General features: G+C 41.0%; 2 protein-coding genes across 3 annotated transcripts in view; one reads left to right on the top strand and one right to left on the bottom strand.

Annotated features, from left to right (window-relative positions):
* Positions 1-4,659, top strand: part of drp2 (dystrophin related protein 2) — a 269,547-nt gene extending 264,888 nt beyond the window's left edge. The window contains exons 23-25 of the mRNA XM_061725644.1: positions 835-952; positions 1,095-1,181; positions 1,618-4,659. Coding sequence (XP_061581628.1) covers positions 835-952; positions 1,095-1,181; positions 1,618-1,637 — 225 coding nt within the window. The 3' untranslated portion in view covers positions 1,638-4,659. The remainder of the gene's footprint in view (positions 1-834; positions 953-1,094; positions 1,182-1,617) is intronic.
* Positions 4,307-23,233, bottom strand: LOC133447150 (uncharacterized). Of its 2 annotated transcripts, none has more exons than XM_061725645.1 (8): positions 21,910-23,233; positions 20,066-20,245; positions 19,533-19,721; positions 16,731-16,907; positions 15,988-16,129; positions 7,831-8,417; positions 7,083-7,227; positions 4,307-5,660 (listed from the first exon to the last, which is right to left on the bottom strand). In XM_061725645.1, the coding sequence occupies exons 1-8, from the start codon at positions 22,003-22,005 to the stop codon at positions 4,933-4,935; spliced, it is 2,244 nt and encodes a 747-aa protein (XP_061581629.1). In that variant the 5' UTR covers positions 22,006-23,233; the 3' UTR covers positions 4,307-4,932. The 2 variants fall into 2 exon arrangements, with proteins under 2 accessions (XP_061581629.1, XP_061581630.1); XM_061725646.1 differs by having other exon boundaries at positions 7,083-7,224.
* Between the last annotated feature and the right edge of the window lie 46 nt (positions 23,234-23,279).

Raw genomic sequence — 23,279 nt, 5'->3', positions numbered from 1 at the left:
CTGAGCGTGTGTGGAGTTCTATGGCTCAGTTTGCATATATTTGCACAATGTTGACCACTATGTATTTGCCACAATCTGTGATATTATAAGAAACTGTGACTGTCATCAATAGCTTCTGTAGTGTTCAATATCTCCAGTTAATTGCATCAGCTTTCTTTGCCAGTTATTGCATCCTCGTGAATACGTCAGGTACAATCGTCTGTCAAAGGCATTCATACAAGATAGACTGTCACATACAAAAAAAAAACAATGCAAAGAAATACACGATAAAAAATTGAACATAGATTGCAGCAACCTATTTCAGAATCTATAGCCATGTAAAGAAAAGCTGTAACAGAGAAAGGCACAGGAGAGCGGGAGCTGAATCATTCTGTTGCAACGACGTGTGAATTATTAACAGCAGGACTAACTAAATTGCACATTCAGGTTGGAATTAGAGGGGGAGAAATATGGGAAAGATGCAAAGAAAGAGAAATACGATGTGAACTTCTGAGGTCTGAAATTTGAAAGTTTAGATTGAATAGAAGAGAGTTGGTGAGGATGTCAGAAATACACACAGAACAGTACTCACAAAAACTGTGTTGCATATAACATCCTCAACTGTATCTGTCTGTAGTGTATTTCCCTTTCTTTTCATTTTATGCTGCAGCTTTTGAGTGAAATAGATTTTTTTTTATAATTTTGCTGGAAGATGCTATTTGTTCACTGCTGACTGAGGACCATTAAACATCTCATTCATCAATGCATGGAAGGTTAACTGACTCTAAGGTCTTAAACATGATAAATCTAAGCAATAATTGAAATTGAATGGTAATAAATCTCTCCTAAAAACAGCCCAAAGATGATTCGGAAGCCAACGGATCAGAACCATCCACGCTGTCTTCCCCTGTGTCTGGAGGGGGTCGTCACGGAGAGCCAGCCAGCAGGGAGACTACTGACACCGAAGCAGCAGGTCAGCGATGTGCAGCCAGGCTCAGATGCAGGCTTGATGCATGCATGCATGTTGAAAGTGAAACCACATCCCTTCCCCTCACATTCTGCACTAACCCATCCGTAACATGGAAAACCTGCATGTGTGCGTGTGTGTGTATTAGGGGATGATCTGGAACACGAGCAGGATACGGTTCTGCAGCTACAGGAGGTCATTGAGCAGCTGAGAAACGTCTTCCCTTCAGAACCAGGTGAGTTCTTCGAGGCTGGATGCCTCTCTGCTGCTCCAGTGCACCACCTTTCAGAAACTTGATGGCCCTTGGGAGAGCAAGAGACATAAAGGGGGAGCAAATATGTACTGCTGCCGGTCAATAGTCGGGGGGAGGGATAGGGAAGATCAACTAGCAGATAGAAGGTGGAAGATAAGAATGACAGGTAGACTGTATCACAGAATGACACAGAGCATCACTGGCACACACTTTATAAACTGGCCTAGAGTATTTCAAATGCAATTTTCGGAGCAGCTCAAAGCTGGTAACTTGAGCAGAGAAAGGGATTATCATAATTAAAGCCTTCTTAGTTGCAGCCAAGAACATTTCCTTGGTGTTTTGCTTGTGCTTCTAAACTTGTGAAAGTTTTTCCTTTCATTTTTTTTTTTTACACTTCTCCTCTGTTTCCCCACCTCAGGCACCACCTCACACATCTAACTTGGAGTGGTCCTCGAAGAGCAGAGAGATGGCCCGAGAAGATGCTGATAGTAGAGGGAGGGGCTTGAGGCTGCTGAGATCAGGCCACGACCAGCCAGGCCCTGTGATCGCGGCAGCAGCTGCGACACTCACAGCTAACCCTCCTTCAGAACTCTTCGCATTAAGAGGCTTTCTCATGCAAAGTGCTAATGGCTCACGCTGATGTCCTTATGGCTTCTGTGCTTCATAACTTCAGTGACACCACGCTAATGAGCCAAAGGCAACTATTGTTAGCGGCAAGGTCAGGGAGAGACAAAAGAGAGGAAGAAAGTCCATCCAAAACACTGTGCTTACCAGTATTTGTGTAGTTGTTCAGAGGTGTGAAGCTTTATATCAGTCCAGAGCACAAATTCAACCTTCCATGAAAAGAATTTTGAAGAATGCAAAAACGAATAGGAAGGGTATCCCCTTGTGTCAAAAATGCCTTTGTCTTTGGTGTTCTTTTTTGTTTTTTTTTTTCCTTCAAGTTGTTGTCATGGTTGTTCCTTTTGGGTTTTGAGCCTTTTGACTCACGGTTGACTGGTTTCGTGTGGCTCCATGGTGCAAATTGGAGAGAAATGACTTTTCACTCAAATTCATGATTTATTTATGACAGCCAAAGTGCCCGATAGCACAGCGCCTATGTATGCACACACTGTGTTGCACATGATAGTCACAAAATGCTTGTCGTTCTCATCGCTTGCCTGTCCTAACTGAGCCCTTCCCCCCCGCACACTCATACATAAACGTATGCTGCTATACATACTCCCTATTTACAATACTCTTTGCCATTATGTACAACCACACAGCTCCCTGTGTGATCTATTACACGTTATGTTACAATACAAAAAACAAAAAGAAAGACAAATACACTCCCCACGTATGCTTTCAAGAAAATGTAGGGTCATTTCATCTTTCGCAGCATTCAGGCAAGTTTTCATTTTTGATCCAAATTGTATTGTGTCTGGTGTTGCAATTTGTTGAAGAAATATATGCCAATAAATATCAGCACACAGGCCTCCACCCAGGGATGTTATTGTTCTCCTGCTGTGTGCAGAAATATAGACAGAAGGAGCTCAAGAGGTAGAGCTCCAAACGCCCCCTTTCGCTGCCAGGCCAATTCCAGACGCAACAGGAGGTCTAAAGAACACTGACATAAAGCAGTGTTACATCCACATCACCCAAAATAATCCATTTATTCCGTCTAGATTTTAACAGAGCAGCGGGTATTGGTGCTGTGTGCGTCAATTCCCTAGCTGATACATAATTGATTGCATTTAGATTCACAAAAGGACGTGTGGTTGGAATGGCTTTGCCCTCATCTTATTAGCGTGATGAGGGACATTGTGTTCTAAACATAGCACAGCCAATTAATGCCTTAAAACCAAGCTGAATCCAGCGTCTTGATTCAGGAAAGAAGGTTTTCATCAGACGTTTATAGTGTTTGTCAGTCCCCGGGCAAACCTGTGGTTGACTGGAAGTGAGGAGAAAGAGTGGTGGAGTGTGGATCGTCCATGGTTACAGGTTCAATAGAGCTCTCAAAAGTGAACCCATAATTCTGGGCACACTTGAATGGACTAAAAATCTGAAACACATGAGGGAAAAGTAGGGAAGGGAAAGGTATTTAATGCTTGAGGGCTGGTTGGAAAGATCCACTTTGATGTGCCTGCCACAGCAAAACCTTGAAGCAAGACTGGAGTTTGCCTGAAACTATGAAAGTCTGTGCAACATCTGCAATCATCCCACCTACTTCTCACAAAACATGCATTCATCTTGTGCCCAGCGTCATGAATATGAGTTTGAAACCCATGTGCTGCATTCATTATGGGCTTCCGCTCAGGGCATACAGCACTCACATTTGACACCATCCTCCTCACCACTTGCTGCCTGTTAGTTTTGATACTGTTGCTAGGGAACCGTCCTCAAGGACATAGTTCCACAGGTTTGTGAGTCGGACGGAAGATTGGCTGTTCATATTACAAATGCTAATAGCCTTAAGGGAAGCAAGGGAAGAGCACCTTGTTTTTTTTTCCCAAACATGACTTTCCATTGGTCCAGTTCTTCCCCACGGAAGCACTGAAGATCTTCATCATCGTTTGTGGAATCTGTTTATGCATCAGCATCTCTTAAGAACGGGTTTTGTCAGACAGATCTTAGTCAGAACAAAGAGCATCAGCTCAGCCCGTGGGAGGGAAGAAAAAAAAAAGAAAAAAAATAGCCATGACAAGCAATGTTTATTCATAGTCATTTATCTGTGGGTACTTACTCATCTCATTACACAATGATGATTACCCATCACACGCAGCTTCCCCATACTCTTGTAAGTGGGTACCATAAACTGATGTAGCAGTGACAGGTTGTGGAAAAGAAAAGAGGATGCATTCCCCGTATGTGAAGAATAGTCATGTTTATTTTAAGATGATTAAGAGGTGGCAGAATGACATAATTAAATTAAATTGCTATAAGATGGATTTACATTTCCATGCACCATGCATCTCTGCACTGACGGTGATTCGTTAACACAGTGAGTCTAATCGCTGCATGACTGCTTGATCATGGGAGTAAACTGATATTCTGCTGTCAGCTTCCTGTTTACCCCCCACACCCCTCTCACTGTCCTACCTCTGAGTCGGACCCCTCCATCACCCCCAACACCCCTCCTGCATTAGCCATGCAACATCAGACCATATAACAAGAACTTGTGTGTCACACAACATGTATAACAAGGCGAAGAATCTCATATCTTACTGGTAAACTGAGGCTTTTTTTTTTATTTTTTTTTTTTCAAACTCACCGTTACTATACCTCATTAATCACTTAAATAGTTTAATAGTTTTGATTTTCTGTTTTTGTCCAGAACTCCCACACTTCTTGCTGTCTTTTTCTCTGGAGTTTTTAATCTGTATAAGAAGTTTTCTGAGGAAAAAAGGCTTTTTATTGTAATAATAACAAGTGGGTTACTGGCTGCTTTCTACTCTTTGTGTACAGAAATAAAACTTTGTATTTGGCAAGCTCCTTGTCTGCCTGTGCTTTTTATGTGATTGCAATGATCCCTTTGAGAATTTAATAATACAACTTAACTGAAAATGAGGCCAAATACACAGGGTTTATGTAAATATTTCCTTTTGTGTTTATATTTGGATTTTTAAGTGGATGAATCAATATTTCCTAATGTTACTCTGCATCCAGATATATTACTTTCCTCACTCGGATTTAGCTCTATTCATCTCTGTGCCTACACTTTAATTGTGACGTTTGGATCAATACAATCGTTGACTTATTGGCTTGTGCTGATGGGACCTTTTTTCCCTCTTTTACCACCAGAGGCTTTGTTGTTTGGGTTTGTTCTGCGTGAGTTCGGTGCATCGTTTGACTGGCATTTGACCTTCTTTCTGCCTTTATCACGTGCTGATCTTTTGCTCACTGCGTTATCTTTGCCTGAGCTGGTGGCTTGAGGATCGCTGTCCTTATCTGCTGCGTGATTATCTGGTCCACTCGGCCCAGCTTCAGGAGCCACAACACTCTCTGTATTGCCTTTATCAGGCTCCTCTTCACTGGCCCTCCCACACTCCGGTTCTTTATTGCTCTGCTCTTGTTTCTGGTCTGGACTTTTCTCTGCTACTGCATCCTCTCCTCTCTCTGTCTCAACAAGGCAGTGTTCCTCTGACCTTTCTTTCTGTTGAACCTCATTGCCCTCAGTCTTCTCATCGGCTTCGTTTTTTTCTTCAGTGGCTCTCTGAGCATCGTTGACATTCTTCTTTCTTGCCGCACTCTTAGTTTTGTTTCCGTCAGGCCCCCACTTGTCCATTGTTGTATCCCAGTACGTCTTGTTCTGGCGAGCGTGCACAGCGCGCATGTTTTCGCTGAGCTTTTTTAGTTCCTGCCGGACAAAGGGTTTGAACTTTGGGTCCAATTTCTCCACCGCAGCAAAGTCTCTCCGAGCTTTATTCTCGTTGCACAACGCAGCATGCGCTCGTGCCCTCTGGTACACGGCCTTAAAGTTATCTGTGGAGAGCCAGGGAAAAAAAGAGTGAACAAGTGTAAAGACTTATTGTATAAAGGCAGTAGGAGGAAATAGGTCAACAAGAACAAACTGGAAAGTATTGAAACAAACTTTGTGGACGTAGGATGAAGTGAATATCCAAGGTGCAACAGCAACCAGAGAAGTTGAAAGTGAAATATAAATATAAAATAAGAGATTAAAAAATTATAGATTAAAGAAAAGCATGAGATATTACAGATATGATTGAATGAAAAGGAGTCCAATTTGATATGTCTATCCTTGAGTGCATATACATACTGCAAGATTTTAAGATAGAAGGATAGAAATACTAACATAAATGTCACAACTTAGGAACCTTTTACATTTAAAAAATACCGATTTGTACATCATTTCACAATTGGTGTTTAAAGTTTCATCAGACTCAACCAGTCACATTCAGAATCAGGGCTGTAGTTAAATGTCAACTCAAGTAATTCTGTTTAAAATCAGATAAAAGGCATCTGTTGTTGGGCTGTGACTTATTGTAGGTGTTGGAAAGTACAAATCAGGAAATGCGCATGGAAAAATACCGAGGGCTGTGGGGTAGGGTGGGCAAGATGGAAGCTACTGTGTTTCTTACAACAAAAAAAGACTCTGAAAACATTTCTGACATATGCTAAAAAAAAATCATTCAGTCACCCCAAACAATGTGGACAAATGTGCTCTTGTCTGATGAGACAAAGGTGGAACTTTGTGCCAACAGTAAAGTATGGTGAAGGGGGGTTGCATTATGTTTTGGGGTTTTCTCCTCAGCTGGGTCTGGGGTAATATTTTGGTCTGTCCTCTGTCAAAAACCTGAAAATGAAAAGAAGGTTCATTTCCCAATACAACAATGGCCCGAAGCAGACCTCAAAATCAACCAACGTGTCCTCAAAAAAGTAAATCACAGTCTTGGAAAGCTCCAGTCAGAGTCCTGACCTCAATCCCATCAAAAGCTCCTGGAATGACATGAAGAGAGCCGGACACAGGAGATCCCCCTGCAGTTTGAAGGAACTTGACATTGCAACACTTACAGCAGTGAGAGTAATTCTCTGGATTTCTGTTTGTTGCAATATTCCATTAAAAATGTAACATTTGTTTTGTTTATTTCTGTCTTTATTTTAAAAGTCAATATGTGCACTGTATATTTGTATGTATACTTTTTATTTTTATATCTGCTGTGTCTTTACATATTTATATATATATATATATATATATTTAGTGTCTAAATAAAGTGAGAAGCAGGTATCTGCTGAAGGCCACCATGCATCTTAGCTTACAAATGATGTGGCAAAAATGCAAGAAAAAAACACTCTTATTGAATTCCTATTTCTGTACCAAAATAAGATTGTTGGTTGCCATTTCCCCCGCAGTGCAGCAACTGTGCTCATATCAACAAATAGCACCTGTATGCCTCTTCAGCAGCGTGCTATTGAGCTCCACCACTTGCTGGTATTCTTTCAGCTCCAACATGCACTGGCTGATGTTGAGGCTCAGCGGAACACGCACTTTCTCCAACGACTCCCAGTCCTCGTCCTGCTGGCACACCTGCTGAGAAAACACGGTGGAGGAGGAGGATGGAGAGGACAAATAGTAGAAGAAATGTTTTTTTTAAAGTGTAATTATTAAAGGGTAAAAGAGAGACAGAGAAAAAAAACAAAGCTGCGAAAGTTAAGTTGAAGTTGAAAATGAGTAAAGGGAGTTCAGAAGATTGTAGGGGCGATAAGGACTAAAAATGAAGACAGAAAACAGCTTGTTGAGTCTGAAAGACGTCAAGGAGTTAGGTGGTGAATTGTGGCAGAGGAGGGAGTTAAAGAAGCGCAGGCCAGGTTCTGTGACAGTGACGTCTCTGCAGATAGTTGCTGTTTTTAGCACGCGTTCTTTGCTCTTCTGTTTGCCAGCATCCCTGCAATGCCACAGCTGCTCTTTAGTAAAGAGCATAAAGAGATAATGACTCTTGACTATAATTTCTGAGCACCAGTCCTTTTGTAAACTACTTTTTAAGCAATGTTTCTGTAATCATTTTATGAATTGTTTCAGAAATCTGTTGGTAATATGGTGAAAATCCAACCTGATGTTTATCTGGACACAATCATCACATTAAGCGTAATTTTACTTGATTACTTGTATCCCCTCACAATCCATCAAATGTACCTTATTTTGCAGGAAGTCCACATATTCTAAAGCCTCCTTGAACTTGACAGAAGCTTCTTGGAAGCGGTTTTCTTTAATGAGAAGGTTTCCTTGATTCTGTAGCAACATGACGAGTCGTAACATCTGCTGCCAGTCCTTCCCCTCAGTTTTATCACAAGTGTTGAGGTTGATCTCTGAACAGCTTGTTTCCTCTTTAATTCCCTCAGATGGTGTAACCTTATGCTCCTCTTTTTGAACTTCGGAACATTTCAGTGGAGCTGAGCCATTTTCTTCTCCCACTGTAGCTTCGGTTGCGGTTGTGACACTTTCAACATCTTTTTGTTCTTTCTCATTCTCTTCCTCATCATAGACCTCTTTCTCCTCCTCTCCATTTGTGCTCTCAGTTTTCTCCAGCATGTTCCAGTACTGCTCCTTCTCCTCCCAGTACTTCTCCTTCATGCGCTCTGAGAGGGCCCTCAGCTCTCGGTGGACGAGCGAGGCCAGAGTAATGTCAAGCTGGGCCACCATGTTGAAGTCTCTCCGAGCCTCCTTTTGGTTCCACACGGCAGCGTGAGCTTTGGCTCGCTTGTAGTACCCCTTCACACAGTCTGGGAAAAAACACAAGCAAATAAATTAAAATCATGACCCAATTTCTTATTCCAAGTTATTATTAGTTATGTCTGAGGATATACCTGCACCGTGTCACCTATATCTTAAAATTTGTGATTTAGTGAACCATCAAAACTTATAGAGGACTGTGGCATCACAGACAGAAGATAAGACTACATTTTCTCCAGTGTACATACATCCAACTTATCGCTATACATTTTATATTTTATGGTGTTTCTGTCCCTCTAAGGTGGGGCAATCAAATCTGTAAAACTGATTTCAAAAGAGGCACACCCTTCAGAAGAAGGAGTGAAGAGGATTGTAGATGCTAACTTTACCCCCTACAACAAGCTGCTGGGATCAGAGATGAAAAGATCTGGCTGTAAGCGGTGCGTTTGCACCATATCCCTGTTGAAATTTGAACAAATGTCATTACTCCTTTAAACCCCAATTATTGCACACTTGGCAGTGTTTTTTGCATATCAAACAATACATGTATTCTGCTCCATAGTCAGTGGTGTAAAGTAACGAAGTACAAGTACTTCGTTATTGTACTTAAGTAAGATTTTTGAGAATTTGTACTTTTATTGATACTTTCATTTTTCTGTACTTTTACTTTTACTTCGTTACATTTTCAAGGAAAAAATCGTACTTTTAATCCGCTATATTTAAAATTGGACACATCGTTACTTGCTACAAATTAAAGAACAGCACAGCGGGGGCTGATTTATGGTTCCGCGTTACACCGGCGCAGAGCTACGGCGTAGGGTACGCGGCAACGCACACCCTACGCCGTAGGGTACGGGCCCTGCGTTGGTGTAACGCGGAATCATAAATCAGCCTTGAGCGGCAGCCGACGCGTGTCCATGCGCAACATTCTTTGATTCCACCCCTTAAGGTGGTTTTGGCATTTAAAAGTTCAAAAGTCTCATCCTTTATCAGCTGGGGTTGCTTAATGTTGTCACTGCATACTACAGGCTGGGGGTGGACCTGTCAGCGGGGCCAATGGGGGACAGCAGCAGTGATGAGCAAAGGGAGAAATTAAAATGGGGTAATGGAAACAAACGCTAAAGGGGTCAGAATAATATCACCATTATTTAGAGTTGTAAGCAAATTCTTGGATTCTTCATTTCTTTGCAATCCTTTTGAAAATAATTTTGTACTTTGAATTTTGTACTTTGTACTTTGTCCTTTTTAGTTTTGTACTTAAGTACATTTTACACCATGTACTTTTGGTACTTTATTATATTTAAGTTGAGATACTTTTATACTTTTACTTAAGTAATGTTCTTAATGGGTACTTTTTACTTTTACTTAAGTAATTTTCAAGCAGAAAATTTGAACTTTTACAATATTTTTGTACTTTTTCCACCTCTGTCCATAGTCCATCTGTAACTCAAAAGTGTCAGGATTTGACATTTCCCTGTTTTTGTTTGTAAGCTCATGTCCCTGTGTTTCAGTTCTGTCCCTCCTGTTTCCTGCACCTGTGTCTCGTTATCCTTTGTGTATATCTAGTCTTGTCTTTCCCCTGCTCCCAGCTGGTCCGTACTGTTTCCTCCCTCCGTGTTCCCAGTTTTTGAATCCTAATTTTGAGTTTTTTGTATTCCTGCTCAGCAGCACTTTTTGTTCAATAAATCCTGCTTTTGTGAACTCCTGCCTCCTGCTCTCCTGCATTTGGGTCCTCATCAAACCAATCCTGGCAAAAAGTTTAACATTATAAGATATGTCATCATTTGCTTCTTGGTAGAGAAGCTTTTTTATATCTCACCGAATATCAAGTAAGCTTTGCTTTCCATGGAGACTAAAAGACATGGTAAAAAATCTACCCTTACAGTAGCCAATGTTCATAAAAATAGAAAATTCACTGATATGACTCACTTGTTAAAGATTATTTCCTCCATAAAAGAAGGAATGAAATATGACAGTATTGCAGGTTTTCAATTTCTGTAAAGTAACAATGCAACACATAAAACCCCTGATAAAGGGTGAATAGTTGTTTCTTGATGGATGGATGGATGGATGGATGGATGGATGGATGGATGGATGGACGGATGGACGGATGGACGGATGGGTGGGTTGTTCCTGGGCTTTATCCAATCCAATCCAATTTTATTTGTTAAGCACGTTTAAAACAACCACAGCTGACCAAAGTGCTGTACAGAATAGATAACAAGACAAAACAGCTCAAGACATAAAATGTTATGTCTTATGGGCTTTAGTAGTTCCACTGGAATAGGCTTCCTTTAGACAGGACCAGACTAAACATTTCCAGTCTGTGCGCTAAACTAAGATGACGGCTGTCTTTAATCTGAAATGTATCAGTATTGAAAGCTGCAGCAATCTTCCCATCCAGCATCAAATAATTGAGCTTTTTCAAATGGAAAGTGTGTGGGCGTGCACATGTGAGCAAACTGAACTCGCACAGACTGAATTTTCTGTGTCTTTAGTTTGGATACCCACTCATGGTCCCATGCTCCTCTGTGTTTGATTTCTGCTTATGTTAAATCTTCATTCAGCCAACAGTAAAACAGATTTCACTGACGCCTCTGGCAAAAGGGAGAGACGCTGCAGCGAGCGTTTCCAGAGAACAACTGTGTTGAAGGGATGAAACAGCGGCGGAGTGACTGACTTAAACCGCTGTTGACACTGATGATAGGATAAACAACAACAGGGGAAATGAATGCAAGCAAGAGGGAGAAGAGGGGATGATGAAAGAGTAAAGGCAAGAACATGAAAATGAAGAAAGAAATGCAAAGTCTAAAGACGCTATGAAGGAAAAGAGAAGGTGGGACGCTGCTGGTGTGGCATGGATCATTCTTTTCAGCACCATAAAGGGATCTACAGCCTCCGCCATGACTTACAAATATTCAAGTTTTCATTCATTAGCTGCATGATCCGACTGTAACATGAAACTAACCATCCAACCTTAAAAGAAGTATTCATCCTAAAATGTGATTACTTTAGCTACAGGAACTGCCATTTCATCCCCATAATCTGTTCAAACAGATTTAGAGTATTACTACATGAAAAGTTGATCGAAGTACATGTGCACACAGACAAAAACACACTATAAGGGGAATAAAGTGCAGGACTGAAAATCCAGGCTGAGGAACACAGAGTAGAATAAAGACTGCCTCAATGGATTCTGTCACAGGGTGAGGGGCATAATTCATGAGGCTCTGAAGTCGAGGCTGTGCCAGCATGCGAGGTTCTTTCAGGATTATATGAGTAGCCACGGGTATGACAGTATAATTCCCTGGGCTGCTTCAGCTGCAGAAACCTCAGTGATGTCAACTTCATGTCCTCCTACACACTCTCGGAGCAGACAGAGCTGCAACATCCAGCAGCCACTGCTGCACAGCCAGAACACGCATCAGACCCTGACCTGTCAGCGCTTAACAATGTCCTAAAATTATGGAATAAAAGAGTATCTTTTAGGAAATACATCAATTTCTTTCTTGCGTTACACATTTCTGGGTTTGCATGAGTTTGTAATTTCACCACTGATCACTGCTTGGTGGTGCAGGCTCTCTTGTGCAGCACTGAGGTTTCTTCATGCACCTCAGACAGATACGAAGGAGATATTGCACGAGCTGAAGCTGATGATTACAATAGTCGCTTTGAATGAAATGACAGCAGTCTATCTATCCACTTTGACAAGTAGTAGCTGAAAATATTTACCATCAAATCAAATGCTAAGTGGACCAATCACAGTTGCTGGGGTCTGTGTCGACCCAACGCAGTTACATTTCTGGGCAGGTGCGTGTTAGATCACGTCGTAGCCACAACTACAGCGTATCTGTGACAGACCTACAATGGAACAGAAGCATGACTCAGCAAGTTTTAGCAGGTGCAGATTTACAAATACTCAGTATAATGCAAAGTGTACTTTTACTCCAAGTGAAGAAATGTTCCCTTCAAATATCAATTTGCAGTTGCACTGAAAAAAATGGACCAGACATGTGAGTTTGGGTTTTATCCTGAAGCACAATGGTTGGATTAGTGAAGAGCCGGTTTTAAACCGGACCACAGCACCACTGGGACATTTAACGTTGCATATCTCCAGTTATAGATATTTCTAACAGATTTAAAGACTGCTTGTAAAAACAACACGGAAACTTGCTCCACCACTGCCAGCAGCTACGGTCAAGAGCTGCACTTATAATGCTCGTAATACGAACTACTTACCTGAACTCATGGAACAGAACAATAATTATTAGAATTTAAACATTACACTATAATTGTTTCATAGTGGTTATTTTACAAGTTAAACACAAAAACAACCACACCTCCGTACATCTACACATAATCCCTTTCCTCTGTAAATGGATTTACCCAGCAGGTTGGCAACCAGCGGCACTTATTCAGTCAGACGTGACAGCCAAATTTGGAGCTATCAACTCTCAAGCAGAGCACATCTACAACACCCATCTATTTTCTAACAAAAAACTCAAACTCACCACAAATGATTTGGCAGTCTTAAAAAGATAGAGATCACCCACACATATGTATGTAAGTGTGGTGTTTAAGTCAGTTATGAGTGTAGACTGTACATGACTGCTGATTTGATTACTTACAGTCTGACTCCAAGGTTAAATGCATGTCACCGAACTTGTGCCTTTATTTCATTTACAGTTTGACAAATAATTTTATGTAGATTTTATATTCTTGGCATCAACATAAGAGGCACTCCCATAAAACAAGCCTAAATCCAAACTCCCAGGGCAGATATCGCTGTCAGGATCGAGATCTGTTGAAGCCGCACATCAAGTGAACACCTTAAACTCTTTTTTGACATGTTTTACAAACCATTCCTAAACATTTCTTTTCCAGCTGGGTAGCCACAATATACTGCTGAAAAGGCCCACTGCCACCAGGGAATCGTGTTCCTGTGAAGGGTTCTGCATAGTTGCCAACAACGTTTAAGTTAGCAGAGCGATGTCAAAGCACAACATTACAGGGAGCCTCCTGGCACCTCTGCTGGTTGCTCTTCCTCCAAAAAAGGGTTTTTTTCTGAAGTTTAATCGCGTACATACATCTGAATGTCTGCATGATTTAAAGTATGACGTGAGTTGTCACTGCAGGGTCACCCTCTTCCATTTTACATGTTCCAGCTGTGATATTTGGATTTGGATGTTTGGATTTCTTTCATTTCTACAGCTCTATAAAAAAAGAAGAAATACATGTCATCGTGCCCATTAGATAGCAGTGACTGTCACGCATCTCAAAACAACTGATGAAAATTAGAGCTTTAGACACAGCAGTAAGTATCCTTGACGTTGGAGGACTGGGAACATATGGTACGTTTGCTGGTTCACATCTCTGGAAGGAGAGTGAGAGCGTAAGAACCTCACGCTAATAAATCACCTCAATGCACAAGATTAACCCCAGCAGCTTCAATTCAGCTGCTCGCATCAGAGGTCTGACAGAGTGATGCAACCTTGGGAGTGTGAAAAGTGAAGTGAAGAACACCCTCTCTCAATTTGAATGTTTATACCAGAACATATAAAAATCATCTGGTCTCAGCTAAGTTTTAAAAATATAAAAAGACAACCTCAGATGTGATAACTCCATATCAAAGCATGCATGTCATGTCGTATCATGAAGTGTCATTATTCGTTTAGAGACAAGTAAGCCAAAAGAAAAAGCGTGAAATACTGACTACACCCAATTATTCAGCAGCTCAGTGATGCACCTATGAGGACTGACGTCCAGCTTCTGGACCCATCACCCTAATCACAAGCTGTGACCCAAATCGAGGAAAATGTTCAACATCTCAAATTCATTTAATGAAAAGATGGTCCAGTTTGAAGCTCAGACAGTACAGAATTAACAGTGCTGTTATACACACATGAAATTACATTTAGTTCCAAAAAGATTTACAAAATATATATAACTTTAGCTTAGGACCCACTCAATGAAGCACTGTACTAGTAAAACTATTCATGCTTCAAAGATGAAACATAACAATGAAACATAACAATCAAAACATCTCAGCAAAAGCCTACTTTAACAGACTTGGCTGGTGTGTCCCTGATAATACATCAAATATAAACATACAACACAGAAGCAGTTCCAGAAATACTCTAGCTTTGGGTCAGAGTGTTATCTTTACCTGAGGCAAAGGCCCGCCGCTACTCACAGAAAACATGTCAGCGACCCACTTTTGGGTCACGATCCACCAGTTGGGAATCCTTTTCTACATGACCCTGCCCACATATTTGTGAAGTTTTGTTTTTTTTCCTTTTTTCAGCATTTATTCATGCAATGCTCTCTTAAAGGAGCACAATGTAACTTTTCCACCTTAATATAATATTTCCAGAGTCATTGTGATGGTACATCAACTTACAACAGGTTTAATGACACCTCTGTCATGGTCTGAGGGATCTGTATCACCTTCACTGGCACTATGTAACTTGGAGGTGGATGGTAGGAACCCTTCCACACTACTGGTAAAGCACTACCGCTTTTGTCCAAAGTAGCCGCCAAACTCAACAAAAGCTGAAAGTTACCGTACATTGTGCTGCTTTACGGTTCATCTGCAGTATTTTACTGGACTGAGGTCTGGGCCTTTGACTGAGGCTGTTTTATGACCTAATTTTGGCTAAGCTTTAGTTGTTGATCAATACACCTCAAGTTTGATGCTACATTAATTTGGTGTGCAGAGGAGTTCATGGTTGACTCAATAAATGCAAGTTTCCCAGGAACTGGGGCTGCAAATAAGCCCAAATTATTAAGCCTCCACCACCGTGCTTGATACTTGATATGAGGTGTTTGTGGTGGTATATCCTGCGTTGGTTGACATCATGGTGTTTTGTCAACCATGATCTACATCATAGTCATAATGGCCAGTCTTGTCTTGTCTGTCTAACATTTTTCCAGAAGTGTTGGGATTTCTTCCTAAGCGGTGGTGCTATGCTCTTTTTTTACAGGAAAAGAGGCTTCCTCCAGGCAACCATTAAAAACAAACCATTTCTCTGCAATGTTTTTCTAAATTTACTTGTTTTTGATTTTATTCATTTATTTTCGTTCTTCATTTATTTGGGGGATTTTTTGTTAGATCTCTGAGAGCTGCACAATCTGACCTTGGTGTAAACCACTTACATAGTTTGGCAGTTTTTTTCTTTCTTTTCCACTTGTGAATAATCTTTTCCACTGAATGATGGACTGTTTGGAAATGGTTGGTCCTTCCCAGACTGAGAAGCAGCAGCAAGTCTTTCCTTTTTGGCATTTTGTTTACACATGTCATTGCTGCAGACCAAAGGGTCCCAAATTTGCTGATGATCAATTATTCAAGGATATTTCATTTTTGTGGAAGCAATAAGCCTTTGTTTTTGGAACATTATTTCTACATTTTGGTTAAGTGAAATGTCTTGTGTTTTTGTTCAGGAGAAGTTGTTTTTATCAAATTTGAAGCCCTGGTAAGACCTGAAGATCTTTTTCTATTTTATTTTATGAACATCCTTTTTTAAAGAAAGAAGGTGACACCAAAGGACAAAAAAGTGTGCTGTATCAAATATTCTGGTATGTTTTTCACCACAGAGCATAAAAAGAACTGTTTGCATTCACCTTTGTGTTTCTCCAGCAGCTCAGTAGTGTGCTCGATAACTTCATAGTACTCCTCCAGCTCCAACATGCACTGACAGTAGTTCAGCTCCAGAGGGACAATCATCCGACCCAAGTTAATGTAGTCTATATCACCCGGCATCTCCTACACACATGCAGAGATGGAGGAACAAAGATATGTTCATATGTGCTGCTGCTGTTCGGCTGATCTAACACTTGCTGTGATGATTTATAAGATTTAAACATTGTCCTACAGATTCAAACAAAGGAATACACCAAATAGTCCCATGTATGTGTCAAGCAGTCCTTCACTGGCTATTTAAACAAACATCAATCATCATCAAGTTTCAACATCAGACTTGGGGGTATCATTAAAGACGTTAAACATTCAACTTGCACAAAAGAATTCTGAATTCTGGTTTAATAAAATATTGCATAGCCTTCACTATGGCCTTTCTTCCTCCAGTATGCCTCCATTTGTACACCCACTCCCATTATAGGCCGTCCTTTCTGCTTTCCCTTTTTTCCCTTTTGCTAGCCCTCTTAGCAAGGATGTAGGATGGGATGTAGGATGTAGAGCAAAAATGGAAAACAAGGATCTCCTCCTGGAAAAAACCGACTTGCATGTCCCAAGTACCTCAAAATAATCATGGAAATACAAACAACGAAACCCCCAAAATCCACAGACTTGTACAGCAGGCATTTAGTTCTCTGGATCCCACCTTTCTTCATCATCTCTCACTCACCCGTGATTGGACGGTTTTCAGTAACAGGACGGCCTCTTTGTATTTGCTGGCAGCTTCTCTGAACTTCTTCTGCTTGACCAGATCGTTGCCCTGCATGTGGAGCGTCGGCACCGTGTGCAGCTTCTCATCTTTTTCCATCATCCACGACTCTCTGTGGTAGGACAAGGGGTCTCCTACCTGCAAGAGAGGGGAGTGAAAATGGACATTTTTATGTATAAAGAATTATAATGGGAGGAAAAAATTAAATGGATGTACTTATGTATTTAAAAAACACCCTGTAAGGAACTTACCTCTTTGCAAGTTATGGTACTTTATATAATGTTATTTTAAAAGATTTGAAGAAAATAAGGTTATTAACAGATGTTTGACATTTCATTGAACTAATTTTGCGAGAAAATATAGTTTCAACCTGCAGTAAAGAGGAGGACATCTCCCTCTAGTTTTGATATTCCAAACGGATTAGTGTGCATAAAACATCATTCTGCTCAGCAGAAGTTTACAGGAAATAGTCATTCAGGGGAACTTTTACAGAAGCCAGGACTTGTTGTTTTTAATATTTATTTGCTTTTACAGAAGCCAAACACTGATGTATTTTTTCGTTCATTATGGTATTACTACCTTGACTTAAACATCAAAAGCTTTCTGCTGCAAAGTTGTAACTCACATAAATAAAAAATTCAGGGAAAATGCAATTTACTACCTCTATGGTAGGACCCCCGGTGAGTTTCAAGCTTGTTCTGGATAATTCATCATTTCAAAGCTGAATGTTTTAAGCAGAAATGGAATTTTGTCAGCGCCGTCATTGCCGTGTATTATTAGAGAACGGCAGGATTAATAGTTCAGGGTTCCTGGTTTACAGTAATAGAAGCTAGATTTGGAGAAAAAAGGTTAAACACCGTCTCACTTTGTTCTTCTTCAACAACGGCCCTGCGGTGCGAAATCCATCAACCTCAGAGACAGTAAAACAAAAACATTTCTCGGTTGAAATGATGTCTGGTTTACTGAAATATTGTGATCATTTCTGTTTAGCTGGTTTGTTTTCTTTATCGTTGTGTTATTTTTCCAAAGATTTAGTTGTTGGAATTGCTGGCGTGTCTCCTACTGTCTTGCATGATTTTACAGCCTCTTATTTCAAATACTGCAATGCACTGCCTGTCTTTTTAGATTAGTTCTCTCTCTGAAAATGGTCTTTTAAAGCAGCACAATGAATTTTTTTTAGTGTGTGTGTGTGTGTGTGTGTGTGTGTGTGTGTGTGTGTGTGTGTGTGTGTGTGTGTGTGTGTGTGTGTGTGTGTGTGTGTGTGTGTTCTGGCAGAGGCTGGGCATGGCTGACCAGGTAGCTTAGAAGCTGCTGCTGCTGCACACCTGCTCCTCATCATGATTAGAGCGGGATGTCAACCCTGGACTTCAGCGTGCTCGCTGCCAGATTGTAAACCACTTCTGGTCGGTTGGCCGTTGTCCATACTGAAATCTCTAACGCTCTAAGTTGGTCTCACAAGCTCACCAGTGTTTCGCTCTCACTCCTGCCTCAAGTACCATAGGTGTTTTCTTTTAATCACAGCATTTCCATGTAATTACATAAGGCAGAAGTTTAAACCTCTGGGATTTTTGTAGGATTATATTACCACACAACGTGCTGTGATTTACCAACAATGCCAAGAGAATGTGCAAGAGACAAAACAAGAAATTACATTTTATTTATATAGTGTCTATTACAACAGAAGTTGTCTCTAGGCGCTTTCCAGAGACCCAGAACATGACTCCTGAGCAATTATTACATAAACAGTGGCAGGTAAAAAACCTCCCCTTTAGGAGGGAAGAAACCTTAAAGGAGCTTGAGGCTCCTTTAAGAAATTAGACTCTCTAGCGCCACCCTTCACCACGACGGCCGTTGGGGGTACTGCAGCCAACAGTGAAGCCGGCACGGGAGAACGGGGAGAACGCACATGCAGCGTCATGTGACGTCACATCCACAGCCCAGCGCGGGAAATTCGGGACCGAATTGCAGCACATTTTGCAGCACACAGCCTGTTCAAGGCAACGGAGAGATACACTAGAGGGCTCATTCTTTTGGGTTTGGAACGCTTCATCTGACATTATTACTAGAAAACTTAAAATGTATACAGATTTTTTTCATAAATCTTGCCACAATCTGGCCTCAAGCTCCTTTAAGGAGGGAACCTCCTGCCGGAGGCCAGCTAGCAAAGCAGGTTCCTGGTTTGAATCCCTGCATGGGCTTTTCAGTGTGGAGTTTGCTTGTTCTCCACGTAATCCAGCTTCTTCTCACAGTCCAAAAACATGTATTTCAGGTTAATTCAAAAATTCTATGTCAAACCATTCCATAAGAGTGGAAATGAGTATGATGTCGTTGTTTGTCTATATGTGGCCCTGTGATGGACTGGGGACCGGTCCACATTGTATCCCTGCCTTTCTCCCATAGAGAGCTGAGATCGACTCCAGCAGAGCCCCCTGACCCTAAACTCCAGATCCGTGCAGCAATTTCCCCCTCAATGTACTCATCGCTAAAAGTGTTGACATATTCAAATCACTGCTTAACACTCATCTTTTCTCTTTGGCTTTTGACTCAAGGAGGGTATGACATTCAATCCAATTATTCACGCTGGCTACTATGTTTTTAATTAGTTTCTCATTGTAATGCTTTAAAGTATTATTTTTGGCCTTCATTGTTTTTTAATTGTACACCTTTATTCTAAAGCACTTGCTCGACATTAGTTATTTTTAAATGTGCTACGTAAATAAACAACTTACTTATTGAGACAGTTACTGAGACACTAGTGCTCACCTGCAACAGCTCCATGATGAAGATCAACGGCTGAGGAGTTCTCATTAACTCGTCAAGCTCTGGAAAACCGGTGGAGTGATAGTTGAAAACGTTTCCCATGCCACACGTGTGCCTCTGGCCCTCGAGCGGGTCTTTCCCCTGAGCAATCAGCCTCATCCCCTTGGATACGATGGGGTACAACCCTGTGTGCTGCAGAATTAGCACATGCAGAAACATGACCAGTCTAAAATAAAGCATAGAGCAACTTTATCATACTAATATCATAGTGTTATATCACTGTCAATCAGTTCTGCAAGGAAAACATGAAATAGTCAAATTTTACTTGCACAAATCTTTCTCTGGAGGGGGTAATACTAAAATGTAAAACAAATTGCCCTGCTAGTATATACTAAGCATACAAGGCTGCAGAAGACTCATGCATCGTAATGAGGACTAAACACTTCACTTCCATGCTCATGAAGACCTAAAGTATTAGGACCTGCCAAAGGACTGATATCCTAGAACTTGTGCATGCAGTTTGTGATCCAACTCACAACGGCATCACACCAGAACTCGGCCACCTCTCCCACCCTCATGGATGTCAGCAGAGGCTCCCACACTTCCATCTTGAACATCTTTCCGACAAAGATCTCGGCCGGCCTGCCAGCCAGTCGACTGTCATCGATGACGGTCCGTTCAAAGTTGTCCAGCAATGTCTGGAAATTGAAGACCAGCTTGGAGGAAGGCATGGGGAGCAGGGGAGATTGAAAGAGCAGAGATTAATGAGGGGAATTATACACTCTGGTCATTTTATGAGGCATATTAAAGTGGCCAAGGGTGGTTTTCAACTAAATATGCTATGAATATATAAGTATAGTCATAATAAAGTTAGTGATGTTGCACTCTTTGTCCTCACATTGGTTTGAACATTATTATTTAACAGTGAAGAATCCTCCTTCTGTTTTTTTTACTATTATTATCCACTGGAGCATTATCATCAAAATCTATCAAATATTGTGACATTTTTCTTTATTCTCCTTTTTATTGTTATTGATGCTAAAGTACATGCTCAGCAGGGAACTGATTCTTCTCTTCCTGCGTCTATTCCTTTGTGTTGAAAACAGCATTGTCCTGCGTGTTTTTTCTGTTCGTCACATCTACTTTCCCACGCTGTCAGAATAACTCCGTTCTCAGTATCCACGTCAGCGCCTTCATCCACTCATTATTGGGCTGATTTTTCTGAGCCAATAAGCCCTCTGCCCCTATTCCTTAAATGTCACAACTCTGTCACTCTGCCTTTGGCGTTATCTTTCATGTGACCCTCCTCCTCCTCCTCCCCATATCCTCTTCATCTGGCTTCTCCAGGGTGTCTCAATCATTTTACTAAGCCCACCACCATAAGTGTCTAGACTCTGGCGAAGTTCCTGTTTTTATCTCCTATCTTCACCCGGGGCTCAATCTGACTGTGTATACGTTAAATGGTTGGAAAATCTGACATTAAAAGCTTTTCATTTCAAAAAGAAGGAATGCAGGAAGAAAAATCTATATGGATATCCAAACTCTTTAAACACCACATGTATCTGTGCTAGTTACATAATGTGAGTTGATTTATTTTATTTCTTTAACATGTTTTGCATGAAAAAGAAATGTTGAAAAAATCCATTCTGAAGGCTGACATTATGCTTTACTTTTATTGCTTTCTTTCTCTATCCCACCTTCATTATAATTTCATTTAAAATAAGAAATTCTGACCTAAATTCCAGACGCCTCTTATGCAAGACAGCAGGTTTTCATTATACCTTCTGTCAGGTTGTGCATATGTGAAAGACGTGCACAGGCTCAGTCACCCTGACTGAAAATTATGTTGGATCCATGTAGCATTTCTATTTCTAGCCTGACAGACTGTGTATGATGGAAAAAAGATAAGTCTGAGCTACTGGGAATTGTCTCACCAGGGAGGGGACACACACACACATAAACACACACACATGCATGCACACAGGTGAATGGAAATTCTTTCTGGCATTGTCATGGAACATATTTGTCAGTGTCCCGGCTCGGTGCCATATGGCTGGATGTGACAAGGAAGGGGGAAAAAAAGTTGGAGGCCAGCAGATCAGTGGATGAACACAGACCGGGCCAAAAAACATGTCGCAATTTGGTTGACCAAATGTTTGCTCTGCGCGTGTCAGCCAGATACAGAATACATTTTCTCACCTTATGAATAATTCAAGCAAATCTAATTGAGTTGCCCAGCACAAATCTATAAATAGATGCTGAAATCAGAATTTTTTTTTTTCTGCAACAAAGAAATCGTCAGGGAATAACAGTTTTATTTTCTTCAATCTTGTAAGAACAGTGCCATTTAGGACATCAGGTTAACTGTGATTTAAGATACCTTTGCTCCAGGTGGGAAGTGAGGCAGTGGTCCAGTGCCTCCAGCCAGAATTTTCTTCTTGACTCCTGGATGTTTGAGGAGGTATGTCTCTTCCATTGTGACTGGGTGCAGTATAATACAGAAAAAGTTTGGTGGATTTCTTTCCCTCCCCCCTTGAGCGCGTTCTTCTGGCTTTCTAATTAGCCTTGTGGAGAGAGTCTTGGCTGGTTTGCTGCTCTCTGACAGATGGCAGGATTAGGCAGGGTTTGGAGATGGCCACCTTAATCTGTGGAGCTAATCCCTCGCCTGCCCCTACGATTGGTGGGACAGTTACTGCAGGATGGAGCGCGAAAGCCAGAATCATGTGGATGAGAAAGACCTCGATCACTCTCGAAGAGGAAAAGATCATTCTGGAAACAGCCGTCTCGCCAGGTTATGTCCTGATACACAGTACAACAGAACATATCAACAAAACTACATCTTGTGATCATTTTCATTAGTAATGGATTTACAGATAATTCTCCTGACCGTATGAGGATACATTCAGTTCATATGTCAGCTAAATGTCAAAAGTGGCCCACCTTTCTTGTTGACTCATTTATTTTGTGTTTTAAAATGACTTGAAAGGGCCAAAATTGGTGCAAATTTCTCATTTAAAGAGCGAGTCATAGCATGCAAATGTTTTTTTAAACAGGACATAAATAAAAGGGAACTGTAGTCCATTATTTAGTGAATAATCCTTTTAGAGGCTTCACTGCCATATCTGTGTTTTTGTAAGCTCTGTAACCTCAATGTCTTCTCTCTTTTAGTGTCAGGTCTCTTAATAGACTTTCATTTGAACTGCAGAACAGACCAATGTCATCGTTTTCGGTCCCTGAGTGTTTGCAGTTATGTGCTTTGGGTCACTGCCCAGCCAGAGGAGACATGATCTGAAGTGGAGACCAGGCAGAATGTTCTGCATCGCAATACGTTGATAACCTTCTGGTCTCATGACACGTTTGAGGCAGCCTGAGCCACATTCAGTTATTATCCCGTAACATAAATTTACCTCCCACACATCTCACCAATGGCAGCCCTTATTTCTGAGAGGTTATTTCTTTTCCCTAGAAACAAAAAGCTGACATGACTTACGGAGAGACTTTCTGTTCAGAAACGTTCTCACTGCTGCTCTCAGCAGCTACTCATCATCACAGAGTCATTTGTTTCTTTAGCGCGCACGTCCTTGATCATCTTCTATGGAACCTCTTTCAAGATTCAATGTCATTTCACAAGTTTGCATTACGAAAATTCAAGCACCATCTCTCATGTCAGCACAGAGAAAATATTTAACCAATTTATTCTTTTTTTTTTTTTTTAAATCAGCTGAGAGTAATTTAATAGAAGAAGCAGGG

The sequence above is a fragment of the Cololabis saira genome, chromosome 7 (assembly GCF_033807715.1).
Source record: "Cololabis saira isolate AMF1-May2022 chromosome 7, fColSai1.1, whole genome shotgun sequence".
Taxonomy (NCBI): Eukaryota; Metazoa; Chordata; class Actinopteri; order Beloniformes; family Belonidae; genus Cololabis; species Cololabis saira.
The sequence above is the reverse complement of the archived record's forward strand: the minus strand, read 5'-3'. Positions and strand labels throughout refer to the sequence as shown.